Raw genomic sequence first — 24873 nt, forward strand, 5'->3', positions numbered from 1 at the left:
CTACCTGCCCCAATGCATAATGCCAACCGTAAAGTTTGGTGGAGGAGGAATAATGGTCTGGGGCTGTTTTTTTTTGTGAATTTTACCCCTTTTTCTCCCCAATTTCGTAGTATCCAATTGTTGTAGTAGCTACTATCTTGTCTCATCGCTACAACTCCCGTACGGGCTCGGGAGAGACGAAGGTTGAAAGTCATGCGTCCTCCGATACACAACCAACCAAGCCGCTGCTTCTTTAACACAGCGCACATCCAACCCGGAAGCCAGCCGCACCAATGCGCCGGAGGAAACACCGTGCACCTGGCCACCTTGGCTAGCGTACACTGCGCCCAGCCCGCCACAGGAGTCGCTGGTGCGCGATGAGACAAGGACACCCCTACCGACCAAGCCCTAACCCGGGCGACGCTAGGCCAATTGTGCGTCGCCCCACGGACCTCCCGGTCGGTTACGACAGAGCCTGGGCGCGAACCCAGAACTCTGATGGCACAGCTGGCGCTGCAGTACAGCGCCCTTAACCACTGCGCCACCCGGGAGGGGGGGTGTTTTTCATGGTTCGGGCTAGGCCCCTTAGTTCCAGTGAAGGGAAATCTTAACGCTACAACATACAATGACATTCTGGTGGAAAGCCTTCCCAGAAGAGTGGAGGCTGTTATATCAGCAAAGGGGGGGACTAACTCCATATTAATGCCCATGATTATGGAATGAGATGTTCGACGAGCAGGTGTCCACATACTTTCGGTAATGTATTGTATATAGGATACCTGTCAATCACTGAGATTCATTATTTGCGTTGCTGGCTTCATTATAAACTGTTCATCTGATGGTTTTAGTTTTACTTGGTTTATGTGTTCGATACATGAGACCAATTTTACACACCCAGTCTCATTACTTTGTATGAATTTGTATTTTACCTTTATTTAACTAGGCAAGTCAGTTAAGAACAAATTCTTATTTTCAATGACGGCCTAGGAACAGTGGGTTAACTGCCTGTTCAGGGGGCAGAACGACAGATTTGTACCTTGTCAGCTCGGGATTTGAACTTGCAACCTTCCGGTTACTAGTCCAACGCTCTAACCACTAGGCTACCCTGCCGCCTCCACACTCTAACCACTAGGCTACCCTGCCGCTTCTACACTCTAACCACTAGGCTAACTGCCGCCTCTACACTCTACACTCTAACTAGGCTACCCTGCCGCCTCCATCTCTACACTCTAACCACTAGGCTACCCTGCCGCCTCTACACTCTAACCACTAGGCTACCCTGCCGCCTCTACACTCTAACCACTAGGCTACCCTGCCGCCTCTACACTCTAACCACTAGGCTACCCTGCCGCCTCTACACTCTAACCACTAGGCTACCCCAACTTTAAACAATGTGAAATTGGAACCCAAAATCATTTGTTTAGCTTCTTTCTATTCTGTGGCCGCACAACGTGAATTCAGCGATTCCATTGGTTTGTTTCATCTTTGTGGCTCCCTGACGAATCAGTATCGTCCATTGCTGAGCTCTAGCCAGTCTGTACTCTACGGTTTAGCGATGTGTTGAATAGATTACACAATCCGGACACGAGCGAGTACTCAGCTAGATATCGACACTGACTGACTCACCAGTATGTGTGCTACAATCTATGGCCAATCCATAGCACCGCCCACCAGGCGAAAAGGCTTGAAAAGAGTGTGTCCTGTTTAATGTAGCCATGCCTGTTAGAACCAGGAACTGGGGATGGGCTGACTGGGTCTCAGCCAATCACAACAAACAGACCGGTTTCCCTGCCTTGCTGTCATTGGTTGAGAGAAAAGCCAACCCAGTAACTAACTCCCATTACTAAAGAAAATACAAATATGCAGAAATTCTAAAAATCAAATTAAATTCATTATATAATGTTCAATTGAAGTTGTAATTGCCACATATTTCGACTTGAAAGGAAAGGACTGAACCCTGGTGAATGTATAATGGTCCAGAAGTCACCGGTGATGACTATGGAGCATTCAAAACGGAACCATATTCCCTAAATAGTGCATCAGGGCCCATAGGGCTCTGGTCTAAAATTGTGCACTATATAGGGAATAGGGTTCCATAGGGCTCTGGTCTAAAGTAGTGCACTATATAGGGAATAGGGTTCCATAGGGCTCTGGTGTAAAGTAGTGCACTATATAGGGAATAGGGTTCCATAGGGGTCTAGTCTAAAGTAGTGCACTATATAGGGAATAGGGTTCCATAGGGCTCTGGTCTAAAGTAGTGCACTATATAGGGAATAGGGTTCCATAGGGCTCTGGTGTAAAGTAGTGCACTATATAGGGAATAGGGTTCCATAGGGCTCTGGTCTAAAGTAGTGCACTATATATAGGGAATAGGGTTCCATAGGGCTCTGGTCTAAAATTGTGCACTATATAGGGAATAGGGTTCCATAGGGCTCTGGTCTAAAGTAGTGCACTATATATAGGGAATAGGGTTCCATAGGGCTCTGGTCTAAAATTGTGCACTATATAGGGAATAGGGTTCCATAGGGCTCTGGTCTAAAGTAGTGCACTATATATAGGGAATAGGGTTCCATAGGGCTCTGGTCTAAAATTGTGCACTATATAGGGAATAGGGTTCCATAGGGCTCTGGTCTAAAGTAGTGCACTATATATAGGGAATAGGGTTCCATAGGGCTCTGGTCTAAAATTGTGCACTATATAGGGAATAGGGTTCCATAGGGCTCTGGTGTAAAGTAGTGCACTATATAGGGAATAGGGTTCCATAGGGCTCTGGTCTAAAGTAGTGCACTATATAGGGAATAGGGTTCCATAGGGCTCTGGTGTAAAGTAGTGCACTATATAGGGAATAGGGTGCCTTTTCAGACTCACATTGGACTGACCAGAGGTCCAAATTACCCAGCATATTAAATCAGTCTGGAACTCTTTTCATCACTGGGCATATGCTTGTACTTAATATTATTTCCTTCTCATTGATTGGTCTTGGCAACAGGGCCTTGGCAACAGCAGGCAGGCAGCAGCTTTCTTGGATATAGCCTACGCCTGTTCCTTTTAGAAAGGTACATTCACAATAGGTATCCATTTTATTCTGTTTTATTACCTGAAGTTCTGGCTGAGCCTTTAAGCAGGTGGGTGCATCCCAAACGACACCCTATTCCCTATATAGTGCACTACTTTAGACCAGAGTCCTATGGAACCCTATTCCCTATATAGTGCACTACTTTAGACCAGAGCCCTATGGAACCCTATTCCCTATATAGTGCACTACTTTAGACCAGAACCCTATGGAACCCTATTCCCTATATATAGTGCACTACTTTACACCAGAGCCCTATGGAACCCTATTCCCTATATATAGTGCACTACTTTAGACCAGAGCCCTATGGAACCCTATTCCCTATATAGTGCACTACTTTAGACCAGAGTCCTATGGAACCCTATTCCCTATATAGTGCACTACTTTAGACCAGAGCCCTATGGAACCCTATTCCCTATATAGTGCACTACTTTAGACCAGAGCCCTATGGAACCCTATTCCCTATGTAGTGCACTACTTTACACCAGAGCCCTATGGAACCCTATTCCCTATATAGTGCACTACTTTAGACCAGAGCCCTATGGCACCCTATTCCCTATATAGTGCACTACTTTAGACCAGCACCATATAGATATAGGGAATTGTGTGCCAGTTGGGACAGAAACAAACCTCCCTCTAGCTGGTGTCCAGAACAGTGTGTTTCCAGTAGAGAGGAATGTCTCACTAGTTGATGTGATGCGTGGCCACATGCAGACGTTTACAGTCCAGTCATTTAGCAGACGCTCTTACCCACAGCGTCTTACAGTTTAGTGAGATATTTTCATGCTGGTCCTCTGTGGGAATCGAACCCACAACCCTGGCGTGGCAAGCACCATTCTCTGTCCACAGGCAACACTTTGTGATGCAGGTCTAACTAAAATAAACCTGAGTCCATCTCAAATGGAACCATTTCCCTGTATAGTGCATGACCATTATAGGGTGCCGTATGGCCCTGGTCTAAAGTAGTGCACTATATATATAGGGAATAGGGTTCCATAGGGCTCTGGTCTAAAGTAGTGCACTATATAGGGAATAGGGCTCTGGTCTAAAGTAGTGCACTATATAGGGTGCCATTTGGAACAAACTGCCATATATTTAGAGGAAAACTCTGCAGGCTACCGTTCCTTGATCAAAGTCCAGAATATTAATGAAAATGTTCCAAATTAAAACATTTCGCAGACCTGAAGTAGACTACATGTGTCTAGAAACTAGAGGTCGACCGATTAATCGGAATGGCCGATTTATTAGGGCCAATTTCAAGTTTTCATAACAATCGGAAATCGGTATTTTTGGGCGCCGATGTGCCAATTTTTTTGTTTTTACATCTTTATTTAATCTTTATTTAACTAGGCAAGTCAGTTAAGACTTCTTATTTTCAATGATGGACTAGGAACGGTGGGTTAACTGCCTCATTCAGGGGCAGAATGACAGATTTTCACCTTGTCAGCCCGGGGGACCCAAATCTTGCAATCTTACTAGTCCAACGCAATAGCGACCTGCATCTCTCTTGTTGCACTCCACAAGGAGACTGCCTGTTACGCGAATGCAGTTAGCCAAGGTAAATTGCTAGCTAGCATTAAACTTATCTTGTAAAAAAAACAATCAATCATAATCACTAGTTAACTACACATGGTTGATGATATTACTAGATATTATCTAGCATGTCCTGCGTTGCATATAATCTGACTGAGCATACAAGTATCTGACTGAGCGGTGGTAGGCAGAAGCAGGCGCGTAAACATTCATTCAAACAGCACTTTCGTGCGTTTTGCCAGCAGCTCTTCGTTGTGCGTCAAGCATTGCGCTGTTTATGACTTCAAGCCTATCAACTCCCGAGATGAGGCTGGTTTAACATAAGTGAAATGGCTAGCTAGTTAGCGCACGCTAATAGCGTTTCAAACGTCACTCGCTCTGAGCCTTCTAGTAGTTGTTCCCCTTGCTCTGCATGGGTAACGCTGCTTCGATGGTGGCTGTTGTCGTTGTGTTGCTGGTTCGAGCCCAGGGAGGAGCGAGGAGAGGGACAGAAGCTGTACTGTTACACTGGCAATACTAAAGTGCCTATAAGAACATCCAATAGTCAAAGGTTAATGAAATACAAATGGCATAGAGAGAAATAGTCCTATAATTCCTATAATAACTACAACCTAAAACTTCTTACCTGGGAATATTGAAGACTCGTGTTAAAAGGAACCACCTGCTTTCATATGTTCTCATGTTCTGAGCAAGGAACTGAAACGTTAGCTTTCTTACATGGCACATATTGCACTTTTACTTTCTTCTCCAACACTTTGTTTTTGCATTATTTAAACCAAATTGAACATGTTTCATTATTTATTTGAGGCTAAATTGACTTTATTGATGTATTATATTAAGTTAAAATAAGTGTTCATTCAGTATTGTTGTAATTGTCATTATTACAAATAAATAAATAAAGATATCGGCCGATTAATCGGTATCAGCTTTTTTGGTCCTCCAATTATCGGTATCGGCGTTGAAAAATCATAAGCGGTCGACCGAAACATCAGGAGATTTTCATTTCAGGACTGGGATTGTCTGTGGCTCTGTCCCCATACCCATAGGGAATAGGATGCACTACTGCTGACCAGCGCCCATAGGGAATAGGGTGCACTACTGTTGACCAGAGGCCTATAGGGAATAGGGTGCACTACTGTTGACCAGCGCCCATAGGGAATAGGATGCACTACTGTTGACCAGAGGCCTATAGGGAATAGGGTGCACTACTGTTGACCAGCGGCCATAGGGAATAGGGTGCACTACTGTTGACCAGAGGCCTATAGGGAATAGGATGCACTACTGTTGACCAGAGGCCTATAGGGAATAGGGTGCACTACTGTTGACCAGCGGCCATAGGGAATAGGGTGCACTACTGTTGACCAGCGCCCATAGGGAATAGAGTGCACTACTGTTGACCAGCGCCCATAGGGAATAGGGTGCACTACTGTTGACCAGCGCCCATAGGGAATAGGGTGCACTACTGTTGACCAGCGCCCATAGGGAATAGGGTACACTACTGTTGACCAGCGCCCATAGGGAATAGGGTGCAATACTGTTGACCAGCGCCCATAGGGAATAGGGTACACTACTGTTGACCAGCGCCCATAGGGAATAGGGTGAACTACTGTTGACCAGCACCCATAGGGAATAGGGTGCAATACTGCTGACCAGCGCCCATAGGGAATAGGGTGCCATTCTAAATGTTCAGCTTTATTTGCCATGGAGAATAAATAAATAAAGTCTGGAAACAGGCGGTTTCTGGCTGCCAGGAGACCTTCGAGGACTGGAGCGAGCCGTCCGTCTGACAGATCCTGGACTTTCAGCAGGCAGAAACACAGAAATGGAAGTTGGGATAATTTGTTTCAGTGTTTGAAATGATAAATTACATTCATACCCTCCATCTGTGTCAACATGCTGGAGGATCAACGGCTGGCTCAACAAACGGCTGGCCGGTTTGAATCTGGAGACAGTTTCCACCCATTCGCCCATTGCCTCAGGATAGATTTGACAACTACTATTGGCCGTGTGGAGGAAGACAACTGGATGTACTTGTTCAATTAAAATTACTAAAAGGATTATTTTGAATTTAGCATTCATCCTTTTGTCAGGCTTGACAGTTAAACAGCGAACTCGGTTAAGCTATAACACGACTTATGTCTATGATAATTCATGGATATTTTATATTAAACTAAAGGCTGGTTTCCCTTTCAATTGACATTTTCCACTGAGCTTTTCAGTCCCGGGTTTAGGAAACTGACTCTATATTTATATATAACCAGTCAGAGAATCAACCATGTTTAGGAAACTGACCCTATATTTATATATAACCAGTCAGAGAATCAACCATGTTTAGGAAACTGACCCTATATTTAAATATAACCAGTCAGAGAATCAACCATGTTAACAATTGTGTGGTTATTCTTCATAGCAAATTTAACAATGCTCTCTTTGTGATCTCAGTCAAATTTCTGAAAATAGGATCATGTTTTTGTCACAAAGTTATCTTGCCTGCAGCTACAATCTTCGTGGACGTATTTCCTTTCCATAACATTGAACCAGTAGAGAACCCAGTCTTGACAAATAAATATAAATGTATGTATAAATAACATGTATGTTGTGGGGGAAACTTATGATGTGATGTGATTGGTGGTTGTGATGTGATATGATTGGTGGTTGTGCCTGCCATGGTCTCTAACAGGAAGTGTCAGTTAAAGGTTAGATCCCCCTTGACAGAGCAGTAACACCCAGTACTGACAAGCACTGTTCCCTGGTAGGCTGTCATTGTAAATAAGAATTTGTTCTTAACTGACTTGCCTGGTTAAATAAAGGTTCAATATGATGTTATGTTCCTTAGAATGTGACATCACAGGTATTACACTCACCTCATCTAGATGTTGAGAAGCAGATCTTGTCCTAGGTAGCTATCACTTTACGGCTTAAAGTCTGGCCAGACTTTAAGCCGTAAAGTGATAGCTACCTAGGACAAGATTGGCCAGACTTTAAGCCGTAAAGTGATAGCTACCTAGGACAAGATCTGCTTCTCAACATCTAGATGAGGTGAGTGTAATACCTGTGATGTCACATTCTAAGGAACATAACATCATATTGAACCTTTATTTAACCAGGCAAGTCAGTTAAGAACAAATTCTTATTTACAATGACAGCCTACCAGGGAACAGTGGGTTAACTGCCTTGTTCAGGGGCAGAACGACAGATTTTTACCTTGTCTGCTCAGGGATTCGATCTAGCAACCTTTTGGTTACCGACCCAATGCTCTAACCACTAGGCTACCTGCCGACCCAATAAGATGCTGGTATGCTAATCACCACCCATAGCTATTTAATATATACCATTTAGCAGATGCTTTTATCCAAAGCGATCTCTGTGGGAATTGAACCTACGACCCAACTGAAGTACACTTATATCATTGTAGTCCTAAAATCTTTAGTGTTTTTCTCACTAGATCAGTAACACAACCATCTCACCTCTCCTCGATGCGGACCCAGAGGTCATTAAACTGTCCGTTTCTCTGATGTTTCCTCTGTTTGTTACGTCGTTTCTTCTTCAGCTTGCGGTCCATCTTGTCCATCAGCTCCAAGCTGGGGGAGTGACGAGGTATGTTGGGTAGTGGGTTGTCCTGCAGAGGGTGCTGTTGCTCCTCATCATGAAGCTCGTGGAGGAACGGCTCCAGGTAAGGGGACTCATCCAGGTTCTGACCCAGAGAATGACCCGTCTGGTCGGGGGCCGATATCGATCGACTGTGGTGATGGAGAGAGTAATGTTAGAAATAGAGAACAGTTATTAAAATACCTTGGATTTAAACTGATGAGATGTAACAGATCCCAAAAAACTGTAACTATAACTAACTGTAACTGTTAAATTACCAGCAAAGATATTGTAATCAGACTACAGATACTTTTGAAAAAGTAGATTATTACTTCTAGAATTACTTTTAAATTCCGTAAGGATGTTTGAGAAAAATATTTTTTGGACACCTTTCTGTTTTGTCAATGATAATCAAAATCAGCATTTAAAAAAAGAAGCAAATTCAATTTTGTTGGTAACAACTTCCCACAAGTGACCACTATGATGACACACCAACTGATGACCACCAATCGGAGACCACTATGATGACACACCAAATGATGACCACCAATCAGAAACCACTATGATGACACAACAAATGATGACCACCAATCAGAAACCACTATGATGACACACCAAATGATGACCATCAATCAGAGACCAACCACTATGATGATACAACAAATGATGACCACCAATCACAGACCAACCACTATGATGACACAACAAATGATGACCACCAATCAGAGACCAACCACTATGATGACACAAAAAACGATGACCACCAATCAGAGACCAACCACTATGATGACAGACCAAATGTGTTTGATGAATTGCTGGAAAAGAGCAGGAATTGAAGGCTACTGTCCTGTCTTCCAATGGTGCGACTGCTGTCGGCATCCAAAGATTATCCAACTTTTGGAGGTAAGGATGACAGCAGTGGTGTAGTCTACGGGCGATACGTGCAAATTAATTACTTAAAAATCATACAATGTGATTTTCTGGATTTTTGTTTTAGATTCCGTCTCTCACAGTTGAAGTGTACCTATGATAAAAATGACAGACCTCTACATGCTTTGTAAGTAGGAAAACCTGCAAAATGGGCAGTGTATCAAATACTTGTTCTTCCCACTGTATATCACTTATTATTGATATCTACATAGTGCATTGATGTGAATCACACTGCTGTTCTCTCATTTAGCTATTTGTGCCTTACGGATTGTGTTCGTTGTGGATGGCTGTTGTACACTGAGTGTACAAAACATTAAGAACACCTGCTCTTTCCATGACAGACTGACCATGTGAATCCAGGTGAAAGATATGATCCCTTATTGATGTCACTTGTTAAATCCACTTCAATCAGTGTAGATGAAGGGGAGGAGACGGGGTTAAAAAAAATATTTTTAAGCCTTGAGACAAATGAGACATGGATTGAGTATGTGTGCCATTCAGAGGTTGAATGGACAAGACAAAAGATTGAAGTGCCTTTGAACGGTTTGAGTGTCAAGATCTGCAACGCAGCTGGGTTTTTCACGCTCAACAGTTTCCTGTGTGAATCATCCAGCCAACTCTGTGGAAAGTATTGGAGTCAACATGGGCCAGCATCCCTGTGGAATTGAGGCTGTTCTGAGGGCAAACGTGGGTGCAACTCAATATTAGTATTGTATTCCGTATGTTTTTGTTTACAGTATGTGTATTTGAACCCAGTAATGGTCGAATTGAAGATGTTTTTAGCCGCATAATCAATCATTGTTTTTGCGACCAGTGGACAGTCAGTGAAAAATGCTCTCTTGCAACAGCTGTATGGTACAAATCCAGCATGGAGTAACCGTTTGAGAGAGTTCATCCCTTCGAAACTCCTCCGTGGTTTTGTGCTCCACACGGTCAAAAAAACTAACTGTTGGTTTTAAGAAGACCACGAATGGGGCTTTTACTGCTCAATCTATTTCTTGCTGATCCGGGGAAAAAGACACAAGACACAGACACAAACTCACCCACTTTGATAGACTTAATCAGCTGCATATTATCAAGATATCAAAGAGTCACCAACTAAAAGGTAAACAATATATTCCTGTAGCAAATGCGGCATATGGTGAATGCCGTTTCATGCATTTATTTTCCAACTGGAATCAATGAGCCCAATCAGTCGTCCATGACAACAAAATCATAAACAACAATCAGTCGTCCATGACGACACAATCATAAACAACAATCAGTCCTCCATGACAACACAATCATAAACAACAGAGTAGGCTGATAAGTCCTTAGTTTTTTGGGGTTATGCTCAGGTAAAACAATTTGGATAATAATAATATTTCTATATTTTCAAGTCCTATTCTAGAAGATCAAAAGGTTATTAAATTAATTGGAATTACTGTAATTCTGATAGACTTGGTTTTCAATGTAAAGACAGGGCCTAATCGTCACATGGGATGACGCTGGAGAGACGAAGCAGGTACGGGGGAGTCAAACGTTTAATAAGGAACGGACATGGAACGAGACAGGAACAGCGTCAGCACACGAGTAATACAGACAAAAAACTATCAATGCAGCAGCAGGGAACAGAGCAGGGTACTGACTAATATAGGGGAGGTAATAAACAGGTGATGAGTGAGTCCAGGTGAGATATCGCTGATGGGCGTGATGAGGGAAGGCAGGTGTGCGCAATGGATGATGGGAGTGCGTGATGCAGGGCAGCCTGGCGCCTCCAAGCGCTGCGCGGGGGAGGGGGGAGAAGCGGACGTGACACTAATCATAATATTAGCTGTATTACAATAATGCAATGGGTAAGAACAAGCCTACAAACCCAACCCATAATGCAATGGGTTAGAAGAAGCCTACATACCCAACCCATAATGCAACGGGTTAGAAGAAGCCTACATACCCAACCCATAATGCAACGGGTTAGAAGAAAACTACATACCCAACCCATAATGCAACGGGTTAGAAGAAGCCTACATACCCAACCCATAATGCAACGGGTTAGAAGAAAACTACATACCCAACCCATAATGCAACGGGTTAGAAGAAGCCTACATACCCAACCCATAATGCAACGGGTTAGAAGAAGCCTACATACCCAACCCATAATGCAACGGGTTAGAAGAAGCCTACATACCCAACCCATAATGCAACGGGTTAGAAGAAGCCTACATACCCAACCCATAATGCAACGGGTTAGAAGAAAACTACATACCCAACCCATAATGCAACGGGTTAGAAGAAGCCTACATACCCAACCAATAATGCAACGGGTTAGAAGAAGCCTACATACCCAACCCATAATGCAACAGGTTAGAACAAGCCTACATACCCAACCCATAATGCAACAGGTTAGAACAAGCCTACATACCCAACCCATAATGCAACGGGTTAGAAGAAGCCTACATACCCAACCCATAATGCAACGGGTTAGAAGAAGCCTACATACCCAACCCATAATGCAACGGGTTAGAAGAAAACTACATACCCAACCCATAATGCAACGGGTTAGAAGAAGCCTACATACCCAACCCATAATGCAACGGGTTAGAAGAAGCCTACATACCCAACCCATAATGCAACGGGTTAGAAGAAGCCTACATACCCAACCCATAATGCAACGGGTTAGAAGAAGCCTACATACCCAACCCATAATGCAACGGGTTAGAAGAAAACTACATACCCAACCCATAATGCAACGGGTTAGAAGAAGCCTACATACCCAACCCATAATGCAACGGGTTAGAAGAAGCCTACATACCCAACCCATAATGCAACGGGTTAGAAGAAAACTACATACCCAACCCATAATGCAACGGGTTAGAAGAAGCCTACATACCCAACCCATAATGCAACGGGTTAGAAGAAGCCTACATACCCAACCCATAATGCAATGGGTTAGAAGAAGCCTACCAACCCATAATGCAACGGGTTAGAAGAAGCCTACATACCCAACCCATAATGCAACGGGTTAGAAGAAGCCTACATACCCAACCCATAATGCAACGGGTTAGAAGAAGCCTACATACCCAACCCATAATGTAACGGGTTAGAACAAGCCTACATACCCAACCCATAATGTCAATGCGTGGGACATAATTACAAATAATTTGTAGACTGCAAATTGACCGAATGAAGCCCAAACAGATATAATATTTGACGAAGACATAATGACGTCAAACCTTGTTTACATTTGTATACAATCACATGCGTCTCTCTATTATGGTGGGCACCCGCTGGTCAAATTATGGTGGGCACCCGCTGGTCAAATTCGGCCCGCGGGCCACCAATTGTGGAACCCTGCCCTAGGCTACTATAATGAAGTCTGGTTCAACAGCAATGCATCGTTTATCCTGGCCTTGCAATGTAGGTTATCCATAAAAGGTGTTTCAAAAAGTTATATTCTTCGAAGTCCCTTGAATTTAAAAAACATACACATATGGCAACCAGCATACTTAATTTAGCTTGTACAAGTATCCTTCCCCAATAAAAATATGGTGATTGACAGAGTCGAAAGCCTTGGCCAGGTCGATGAAGATGGCTGCACAGTACTGTCTTTTATCGATGGCGGTTATGATATCATTTAGGACCTTGAGCGTGGCTGAGGTACACCCGTGACCAGCTCTGAAACCAGATTGCATAGCGGAGAAGGTATGGCGGGATTCGAAATGGTCGATGATCCTTAGTTCAATATTTTTTGAAAGGGGCATACTTATTTAAGTCATTTAGGACCTTGAGGTGGCTGAGGTGCACCCATGACCAGCTCTGAAACCAGATTGCATAGCGGAGAAGGTATGGCGGGATTCGAAATGGTTGGTAATCTGTTTGTTTACTTGGCTTTCGAAGACCTTAGAAAGGGGGGGATGACCGCGGCAGCTTTCCAATCTTTGGGAATCTCAGACGATACGAAAGAGAGGTTGAACAGGCTTGTAATAGGGATTGCAACAAAGCATGGCCAGCCGTAGAAAAATGCTAAGTGAAATTCTCAATTATAGTGGATTTATCGATGGTGACAGTGTTTCCTAGTCTCAGAGCAGTGGGAAGCTGGGAGGAGGTGCTCTTATTCTCCATGGACTTTACAGTGTCCCAGAACATTTTTGAGTTAGTACTACAGGATGCAAATTTCTGTTTGAAAAAGCTAGCCTTAGCTTTCCTAACTGCCTGTGTATATTTGTTCCTAACTTCCCTGAAAAGTTGCATATCACGGGGGCTATTTGATGCTAATGCAGCACGCCACAGGATGTTTTTGTGCTGGTCAAGAGCCGACAGGTCTGGAGTGAACCAAGGACTAAATCTATTCCTAGTTGTAATTTTTTTGAATGGGGCATGCTTATTTAAGATGGTGAGGAAGGCACTTTTAAAGAATAGCCAGGAATCATCTACTGACGGGATGAGGTCAATGTCATTCCAGGATACCCCGGCCAGGTCGATTAGAAAGGCCTGCTCGCAGAAGTGTTTTAGGGAGCGTTTGACAGTGATGAGGTGTGGTCGTTTGGTCGCAGACCCATTACGGATGCAGGCAATGAGGCAGTGATCGCTGAGATCTTGATTGAAGACAGCAGAGGTGTATTTGGAGGGCGAGTTAGTTAGGATGACATCTATGAGGGTGCCCGTGTTTACGGATTTGGAGTTGTACCTGGTAGGTTCATTGATAATTTGTGTGAGATTGAGGGCATCAAGCTTGGATTGTAGGATGGCCGGGGTGTTAAGCATGTCCCAGTTTAGGTCACCTAGTAGCACAAGCTCAGAAGAAAGATGGGGGGCAATCAATTCACATCTGGTATCGAGGGCACAGCGTGGGGCAGAGGGAGGTCTATAACAAGCGGCAACTTGTTTCTGGAAAGGTGAATTTTTAGAAGGAGAATTGTTTGGGTACAGACTTGGATAGTAATACAGAGCTCTGCAGGCTATCTTTGCAGTAGATTGCAACACTGCCCCCTTTGGCAGTTCTATCTTGGCGGAAAAATGTAATAGTTAGCGATGGAGATTTCAAGGTTTTTGGTGGATTTTCTAAGCCAGGATTCAGACACGGCTAAGACATCCGGGTTGGCAGAGTGTGCTAAAGCAGTGAGTAAAACAAACTTAGGGAGGAGGCTTCTAATGTTAACATGCATGAAACTAAGGCTTTTACGGTTACAGAAGTCAACAAATGAGAGCACCTGGGGAGTGGGAGTGGAGCTAGGCACTGCAGGACCTGGATTTACCTCTATATCACCATAGGAACAGAGGAGGAGTAGGATAAGGGTACGGCTAAATGCTATATGAACTGGCCGTCTAGCACGTTCGGAACAGAGAGAAAAAGGAGCAGGTTTCTGGGCACGATAGCATAGATTCAAGGCATAGTGTACAGACAAAGGTAAGGTAGGATGTGAGTACATTGGAGGTAAACCTAGGCATTGAGTATTGATGAGAACTGAAGAGATGAGGTCTACTGAAGGGATGAGGTCAATATCCTTCCAGGATACCCGGGCCAGGTCGATTAGAAAGGCCTGCTCGCAGAAGTGTTTTAGGGAGCGGTTGACAGTGATGAAGGGTGGTCGTTTGACCGCGGACCCTTAACGGATGCAGGCAATGAGGCAGTGATCGCTGATATCCTGGTTGAAAACAGCATATGTGTATTTAGAGGGACAGTTGGTCAGGATGATATCTTTGAGGGTGCCCATGTTTACGGATTTGGGGTTGTACCTGGTAGGTTCCTTGATAATTTGTGTGATATTGAGGGCATCTAGTTTAGATTGTAGGACGTCCAGGGTGTTAAGCAAATCCCAATTTAGTTCACCTAGCAGTATGAACTCTGACGATAGATGGGGGGAAATCAATTCACATATGGTGTTCAGGGCACAGCTGGGAGCTGAGGGGGGTCTATAACAAGTGGCAACAGTGAGGGATTTATTTCTGGAGAGATTTTAAAAGTAGAAGCTCGAACTGTTTGGGCATAGACCTGGATAGTATGACAGAACTCTGCAGGTTATCTCTGCAGTAGATTGCAATTCCGCCACCTTTAGCAGTTCTGTCTTGACGGAAAATGTTGAAATTGGGGATGGAATTTTCAGAATTTTTGGTGGCCTTCCTAAGCCAGGATTCAGACACGGCATCAGAGTGTACTAAAGCAGTGAATAAAGCAAACTTTGGGTGGAGGCTTCTGATGTTAACACGCATGAACCCAAGGCTATTACTGTTGCAGAAGTCAACAAATGAGAGTGCCTGGGGACACACAGGTCCTGTGTTAACCTCTACATCCCCAGAGGAACAGAGGAGGAGTAGGATTAGGGTATGGCTAAAGGCTATAAGAACTGGTTGTCTAGTGCTTTGGGAACAGAGAATAAAAGAAGCATATTTCTGGGCGTGGTAGGATAGATTCAGGCCATAGTGTACAGACAAGGGTATGGTAGGGTGCGAGTATAGTGGTGGTAAACCTAGGCATTGAGTGATGATGAGAGAGGTTGCATCTCTGGAGGTGTAACCTTTGTGAAATGGCTAGCTAGTTAGCGGTGGTGCGCGCTAATAGCGTTTCAATCGATGACGTCAACTCGCTCTGAGACCTGAAGTAGTTGTTCCCCTTGTCTGCAAGAGCAGCGGATTTTGTGTAGCGATGGGTAACGATGCTTCCAGGGTGGCTGTTGTTGATGTGTGCAGAGGGTCCCTGGTTTGAGCCCAGGTAGGGGCGAGGAGAGGGACGGAAGCTATACTGCTACAGAGGCACCAGTTAAGCTAGGTGCGGTCTTCCGCATGTGGGACAAGCTATCTGAGGCATGTTGAGCAGGACTAGGGGCTCCGCAGTAAAATAAAACAATGACAGCTGCCCTAACTACAGTACACATATTGACATTAGAGAAAGGCATAAAGCAAGCACAGGTGTTGATTGGGAGAGCTAAGACAACAACGGGTGAGACAACAATGGGCAAACAGCGAGGACAACAACAACGGGTAAATGGCGATGAATGGGCAGAGAGGGTCAGTTAGCTACACACATGGCCTGAGTTCGAGGCTGGGGCCGACAGATAAAAAAAATTAAGTACTGTGTTAATGAACAGTCCACCAGGCATCAGCTTAGTAGCTGAGTGATCATAGGATCCAATGAGCAGCAATAGATGAAACAAGGAGCCGTTCGGTAGTGATGACTATGCTAGATGAGCAGGAGACACGGTGTTCAGGAAGCTAGCGGGCCGGGGCTAGCAGATGGATCATCACCAACATCCACGACGCAGAGGCCGGTTGTGAGCACATTTGCCGAATTATGTCAGCAGACCAGCAGACAAGTCGTGATGGCGGGGCTCCGTGTCGACAAAGGGTCCAGGCCAATTGGCAAGAGAGGTATTGTAGTTGGTGTACTTTGTTTGCTAGCTGGGAGATGGGCCTAGCTCGAGGCTAGCTTGAGGCTAACTGGTGCATGCATCTGTACAATAGCCACAATAGCCACTCGGTAGCAGCTAGCTAGCTGCGAGGATCTGGTGTAATGGTCCAGTGCTTGCGGCAGGAATCCGGTGATGAAGTGGGGGGAAAAAGCAGTCCGACATGCTCAGGGCTGATGTCGTGCTGTGCAGACTGACAGGTATTATCCGGGCTATCAGGGATAAAGCGGCTGGTGTCTGAGCTAAAGGTAAAAACCGCTAGCAGTGGCTAACAATGACTAAATAGCTAGTAGCTAATTAGCTGGCTAGCTTCTGATGGCTAACTTCTGATGGAGGTTCCAGGTATAAGGTCTAGATCCGTACCACATTGGGTGAGGCGGGTTGCAAGAAGGTATATTTAATTTGAAAATGGAATAAAGAGAATGAAATATAATGAAACTTAAAAAAAAAAATAATTAAAGACTGAATATTTACACTGAACAAAAACAAACACATCTTACTGCTGCACCATCTTGGAAGGGAGTTGATGACAACGTAAACACCGTCTTGAGACATGCCGTATTTAGCCATAGAATGCGTTCATTGGCCAGTGAGTGGCCAAGCTCTCGTCATACCTACAAGTTGTTTATTCTTTTAAACCCAGCCATTTCGTGTCACCGCCAACTCTTGCGCTCATAATTCCGGCTGTAGAAAAATGGCAAAACTATTTCTATCACACCCCTAGACCAAGAGCGATCACACCCCTAGACCAGTAGCGATCCCACCCCTAGACCAATAGCGATCACACCCCTAGACCAATAGCGATCACACCCATAGACCAATAGCGATCACACCCCTAGACCAATAGCGATCACACCCCTAGACCAATAGCGATCACACCCCTAGACCAATAGCGATCACACCCCTAGACCAATAGCGATCACACCCCTAGACCAATAGCGATCACACCCCTAGACCAATAGCGATCACACCCCTAGACCAATAGCGATCACACCCCTAGACCAATAGCGATACTGCCAGCATTTAGATTTACCACTAGGTTTGATCAAATAGAGGCCTTCATCTTATACGGAATATTTTGTGTGTAAAATGAATGAGTGAACTTACATTCATCTGTTCATTGTGTGATTACTGGGTAGTAAGATAATATATTCTTAATGTGGGCAGATTTGCCATATTTCATTGTTGGAGTGAGTGACTAACTAACATTTAGCAAGCTTAGTTTTAATTTATTACCTTAATTTAACTAGGCAAGTCTGTTAAGAACAAATTCTTATTTGCAATCACAGCCTACCCCGGGCCAATTGTGCGCCGCCCTTTAAGACTCCTAATCACGGCCGGTTGTGAAACAGCCTGGAATCGAACCAGGGTCTGTAGTGACGCCTCTAGCACTGAGATGCAGTGCCTCAGACCGCAGTGCCACTTGGGAGCCCATGATTGTTCCATTATGTGTTTATGTTAAGTTACATAGAACGCTGGTATCCCACTGTACCACCAGACACTAGTATCCCGCTGTACCACCAGACACTGGTATCCCGCTGTACCACCAGACACTGGTATCCCACTGTACCACCAGACACTGGTATCACGCTGTACCACCAGACACTGGTATCACCAGACACTGGTATCACGCTGTACCACCAGACACTGGTATCACCAGACACTGGTATCACGCTGTACCACCAGACACTGGTATCACCAGACACTGGTATCCTGCTGTACCCCCAGTCACTGGTATCCTGCTGTACCACCAGACACTGTTATCACGCTGTACCACCAGACACTGGTATCCCGCTGTACCACCACACACTGGTATCACGCTGTACCACCAGACACTGGTATCCTGCTGTACCACCAGACACTGGTATCCCACTGTACCACCAGATACTGGTATCCCACTGTACCCCCAGACACTGGTGTCCTGCTGTACCCCCAGACACTGGTATCACGCTGTACCACCAGACACTGGTATCCCACTGTACCCCCAGACACTGGTATCCCGCTGTACCACCAGACACTGGTATCACACTGTACCACCAGACACTGGTATCCCACTGTACCACCAGACACTGGTATCCTGCTGTACCCCCAGACACTGGTATCCTGCTGTACCCCCAGACACTGGTATCACGCTGTACCACCAGACACTGGTATCACCAGACACTGGGATCACGCTGTACCACCAGACACTGGTATCACCAGACACTGGTATCCTGCTGTACCACCAGACACTGGTATCCTGCTGTACCACAAGACACTGGTATCCTGCTGTACCCCCAGACACTGGTATCACGCTGTACCACCAGACACTGGTATCACCAGACACTGGTATCACGCTGTACCACCAGACACTGGTATCACCAGACAATGGTATCCTGCTGTACCCCCAGACACTGGTATCCTGCTGTACCACCAGACACTGGTATCACGCTGTACCACCAGACACTGGTATCCCGCTGTAACACCAGACACTGGTATCACGCTGTACCACCAGACACTGGTATCCTGCTGTACCACCAGACACTGGTATCCCACTGTACCACCAGACACTGGTATCCCAATGTACCCCCAGACACTGGTATCCCGCTGTACCCCCAGACACTGGTATCCTGCTGTACCCCCAGACACTGGTATCACGCTGTACCACCAGACACTGGTATCCCACTGTACCCCCCAGACACTGGTATCCCGCTGTACCACCAGACACTGGTATCACACTGTACCACCAGACACTGGTATCCCACTGTACCACCAGACACTGGTATCCTGCTGTACCCCCAGACACTGGTATCACGCTGTACCACCAGACACTGGTATCACCAGACACTGGTATAACGCTGTACCACCAGACACTGGTATCACCAGACACTGGTATCCTGCTGTACCACCAGACACTGGTATCCTGCTGTACCACAAGACACTGGTATCCTGCTGTACCCCCAGACACTGGTATCACGCTGTACCACCAGACGCTGGTATCACCAGACACTGGTATCACACTGTACCACCAGACACTGGTATCACCAGACACTGGTATCCTGCTGTACCCCCAGACACTGGTATCCTGCTGTACCACCAGACACTAGTATCACGCTGTACCACCAGACACTGGTATCCCGCTGTACCACCAGACACTGGTATCACACTGTACCCCCAGACACTGGTATCCTGCTGTACCCCCAGACACTGGTATCACGCTGTACCACCAGCTACTGGTATCCCACTGTACCCCCAGACACTGGTATCCCACTGTACCACCAGACACTGGTATCCTGCTGTACCACCAGACACTGATATCACACTGTACCACCAGACACTGGTATCACACTGTACCACCAGACACTGGTATCCTGCTGTACCACCAGACACTGGTATCCCACTGTACCCCCAGACACTGGTATCCCACTGTACCACCAGACACTGGTATCCTGCTGTACCACCAGACACTGATATCACACTGTACCACCAGACACTGGTATCACACTGTACCACCAGACACTGGTATCCTGCTGTACCACCAGACACTGATATCACACTGTACCACCAGACACTGGTATCACACTGTACCACCAGACACTGGTATCCTGCTGTACCACCAGACACTGGTATCCCACTGTACCACCAGACACTGGTATCCTGCTGTACCACCAGACACTGGTATCCTGCTGTACCCCCAGACACTGGTATCACGCTGTACCACCAGACACTGGTATCACCAGACACTGGTATCACGCTGTACCACCAGACACTGGTATCACCAGACACTGGTATCCTGCTGTACCCCCAGACACTGGTATCACGCTGTACCACCAGACACTGGTATCACCAGACACTGGAATCCTGCTGTACCACCAGACACTGGTATCACGCTGTACCACCAGACACTGGTATCCCGCTGTACCACCAGACACTGGTATCACACTGTACCCCCAGACACTGGTATCCTGCTGTACCCCCAGACACTGGTATCACGCTGTACCACCAGACACTGGTATCACACTGTACCCCCAGACACTGGTATCCTGATGTACCACCAGACACTGGTATCACACTGTACCCCCAGACACTGGTATCCTGCTGTACCACCAGACACTGGTATCACACTGTACCACCAGACACTGGTATCCCACTGTACCACCAGACACTGGTATCACACTGTACCACCAGACACTGGTATCCTGCTGTACCACCAGACACTGGTATCCTGCTGTACCACCAGACACTGGTATCCTGCTCTACCACCAGACACTGGTATCCTGCTGTACCCCCAGACACTGGTATCCCGCTGTACCCCCATACACTGGTATCCCGCTGTACCACCAGACACTGGTATCCCGCTGTACCACCAGACACTAGTACCACCAGACACTGGTATCCCACTGTACCACCAGACACTGGTACCACCAGACACTGGTATCCCACTGTACCACCAGACACTGGTATCCTGCTGTACCACCAGACACTGGTATCACACTGTACCCCCAGACACTGGTATCCTGCTGTACCCCCAGACACTGGTATCCTGCTGTACCCCCAGACACTGGTATCCTGCTGTACCCCCAGATACTGGTATCACCAGACACTGGTATCCCGCTGTACCACCAGACACTGGTATCCCACTGTACAACCAGACACTGGTATCCCACTGTACCACCAGACACTGGTATCACACTGTACCACCAGACACTGGTATCCTGCTGTACCCCCAGTCTGACAGGGGACCTACACCACTAAAAACATGTAGTCAATTACAACAGAGTAAGAGCGGCACAAATCAACATTCAAACTCCATGTGTGGAGTGGAGGAACTGTGTGTAGCCTAGACTACTGCTCTGAAAACACAAAGAGTCCATTCGGCTTGTGAACGTTTGAATTTACAAGAACCCTTGGGATGTTCTGTAGCTGATCATGTGGATAGTGGGATAGGGCCTGTTCATTCTATGTACTCAGATTGTATTCAGGCTGTGTGGCATTTGGGGCTTTATGGTCACTTCGCCCACAGGAAGACATTCTCATGCCCTGAAACAACAGAACGTCCAAATAGTCAAATATTTTACAATGACCAGTGAAGGATGGAGGTCACAGTGTAACCCTTTGTTATAATGTGTTTAATATGTATCATATATTTGCAGTGTGTATAATTTGCAGTAATTATTTAGTTTCTGAAATTATGTATTGTGTATAATAATAACATGTACTATGTGTATGCTATTTGTATAATGTATATACTATTTGTATAATGTGTATTCTAACATGTATAATGTGTATACTACCATGTACAATGTGTATTCTATTTGTATAATGTGTATACTACCATGTACAATGTGTATTCTATTTGTATGTGTATACTAACATGTATAATGTGTATACTATTTGTATAATGTGTATTCTAACATATATAACATGTATACTACCATGTATAATGTGCATACTACCATGTACAATGTTTATACTATTTGTATAATGTGTATACTAACATGTATAATGTGTATACTACCATGTACAATGTTTATACTATTTGTATGTGTATACCAACATGACAATGTGTATACTACCATGTATAATGTGTATACTACCATGTATAATGTGTATACTATCATGTATAATGTGTATACTATCATGTATAATGTGTATACTATCATGTTGTATATTAACATGTATAATGTGTACACTATCATGTTGTATACTACCATGTATAATGTGTATACTACCATGCTGTATACTAACATGTATAATGTGTATACTACCATGCTGTATACTAACATTATTATGTGTATACTACCATGCTGTATACTATATAATGTGTATACTACCATGCTGTATACTAACATGTATAATGTGTATACTACCATGCTGTATACTATTTGTATCATGTGTATACCAACATGACAATGTGTATACTACCATGTATAATGTTTATTCTACCATCTATAATGTGTATACTACCATGCTGTATACTAACATGTATAATGTGTATACTATCATCTATAATGTGTATACTACCATGCTGTATACAAACATGTATAATATGTATACTACCATGTATAATGTGTATACTACCATGCTGTATACTAACATTTATAATGTGTATACTACCATGTATAATGTGTATACTACCATGCTGTATACTAACATGTATAATGTGTATACTATCAGCTATAATGTGTATACTACCATGCTGTATACTAACATGTATAATGTGTATACTACCATGCTGTATACTAACATGTATAATGTGTATACTGTCATCTATAATGTGTATACTACCATGCTGTATACTAACATGTATCATGTGTATACTATCATCTATAATGTGTATACTACCATGCTGTATACTAACATGTATAATGTGTATACTATCATCTATAATGTGTATACTACCATGCTGTATACTAACATGTATAATGTGTATACTATCATCTATAATGTGTATACTACCATGTATAATGTGTATACTACCATGCTGTATACTAACATGTATAATGTGTATACTATCATCTATAATGTGTATAATGTATAGTAGCAGTCAGGTCTGAAGGCTGATTTATACTTTGTCTGTAGACATTTAGAACTTGACAAGTGCCGCTGGTCAAAACATCATTCAATGTATACTCCGGGGGACTGTCCGTAGACCGTCGCTGCGACTGTCGCTTCACCCTTCTGGCAGACAGATTTAAAAAGTTCAACTTTGACCCTGTCGCTGTGTCCGATGTTGTGGTTACCTGACTGACGAGAGCAATGAGAGGTCTAAAATTCTTTGATAGAATGCCCTGCTTTTATTTCATCACACTCACAACCGTAAAACCATTTTCTGTAATTAGCTCGCCGTTAACTTGTAAATAATGATCTTATTGTGAGTTTATTTTCTTGTAATAATGAATTAAAATTAGCTTAAGTTAAGACGTTGTCAGTTATGATATGGCCATTATTTGAACTGGCTAGCCAGCTAACTAGCTAACAAGCTGACGTTGTCAGTTATGATGTGACCATTATTTGAACTGGCTAGCCAGCTAACTTAACGCTAGCTAGCTAGCCAGATAACTTAACGCTAGCTAGCTAACAAGCTGATGTTGTCAGTTATGATGTGGCCATTATTTGAACTGGCTAGCCAGCAAGCCAGATAACTTAACGCTAGCTAGCTAGCTAACAAGCTGATGTTGTCGGTTATGATGTGGCCATTATTTGAACTGGCTAGCCAGCTAACTTAACGCTAGCTAGCTAGCTACCACCTGCCGTTGTCAGTTATGATATGGTAATTATTTGAACTGGCTAGCCAGATAACTTAACGCTAGCTAGCTAACAAGCTGCTGTTGTCAGTTATGATGTGGCCATTATTTGAACTGGCTAGCCAGCTAACTTAAAGCTAGCTAGCTAACTAACAAGCCAGAAACGAACCAAAACATAGTTTAGAAAGTTTTAGTTGCCTGGTTTGCTAGATTAACATATACTAAAATACATTTTTAAACAGATGGGTTTATTGGAGTTAAAACACAACATTATTGCTATTTTTTACCACCGTGCTGCTGATGTCATGCAGCGCGTCGTTCTTTGTGTTTCTATAGTTTTTCATAACGGCAACGACAAGTTGGATGTCGGACGACAATAGAATGTTCACAATGGTCACCGCGACAACTGTCTACTGACATATCGACAGACCAACTGTAAAACCAGTCTTAAGACAATTGGCTCATTCATCCCCCTCCTCTCCCCTGTAACTATTCCCCAGGTCGTTGCTGTAAATGAGAATATGTTCTCAGTCAACTTACCTGATAAAATAACTGATAAAATAAATAAATAAGACAGCGTGACGTTGGCCGGTGTGAGGACAACAAGGCCTGATGAGGTTAGCACTGTGTCTACGATACTACGAGCATCGCTAATATCACTGACCTCACAGTAACACACAGTAACACACTACACTAACTCTGACACACTGGGCTAGTTTGTTTATTTTTCAATTTGCCAAACATCCATAACAAAATGCCCCTCATGTCTACTTCAGGGCATATTAATGGTATTAACAATCTGTAGACATTCATCTTTGAGGAGAGATTGAGTCTTTAGAAGACATTGGAGGGTAGTCAGATACATAGGGTACGGTGGGGGGGTTAGAGTGGAAGTGGGATTGTGGGTAGTCAGATAGAGAGGGTACGGTGGAGGGTTAGAGTGGAGGTGGGATTGTGGGTAGTCAGATAGAGAGGTACGGTGGAGGGTTAGAGTGGAGGTGGGATTGTGGGTAGTCAGATAGAGAGGGTGGGGGGGTAGAGTGGGATTAGAAGTGGGATTGTGGGTAGTCAGATAGAGAGGGTACGGTGGAGGGTTAGAGTGGAGGTGGGATTGTGGGTAGTCAGATAGAGAGGTACGGTGGAGGGTTAGAGTGGAGGTGGG

The 24873-nt window shown here is 44.5% G+C and overlaps 1 protein-coding gene across 1 annotated transcript in view; it reads right to left on the reverse strand.

The window, feature by feature from the left end:
* LOC139421844 (TraB domain containing 2A) overlaps positions 1-24873 on the reverse strand; it is a 129805-nt gene that overhangs the window by 1877 nt on the left and 103055 nt on the right. The window contains exon 6 of the mRNA XM_071172969.1: positions 8053-8325. Within this exon, the coding sequence (XP_071029070.1) occupies positions 8053-8325 (273 nt within the window). The remainder of the gene's footprint in view (positions 1-8052; positions 8326-24873) is intronic.

Source organism: Oncorhynchus clarkii, chromosome 12 (assembly GCF_045791955.1).
Source record: "Oncorhynchus clarkii lewisi isolate Uvic-CL-2024 chromosome 12, UVic_Ocla_1.0, whole genome shotgun sequence".
NCBI classification, from domain to species: domain Eukaryota; kingdom Metazoa; phylum Chordata; class Actinopteri; order Salmoniformes; family Salmonidae; genus Oncorhynchus; species Oncorhynchus clarkii.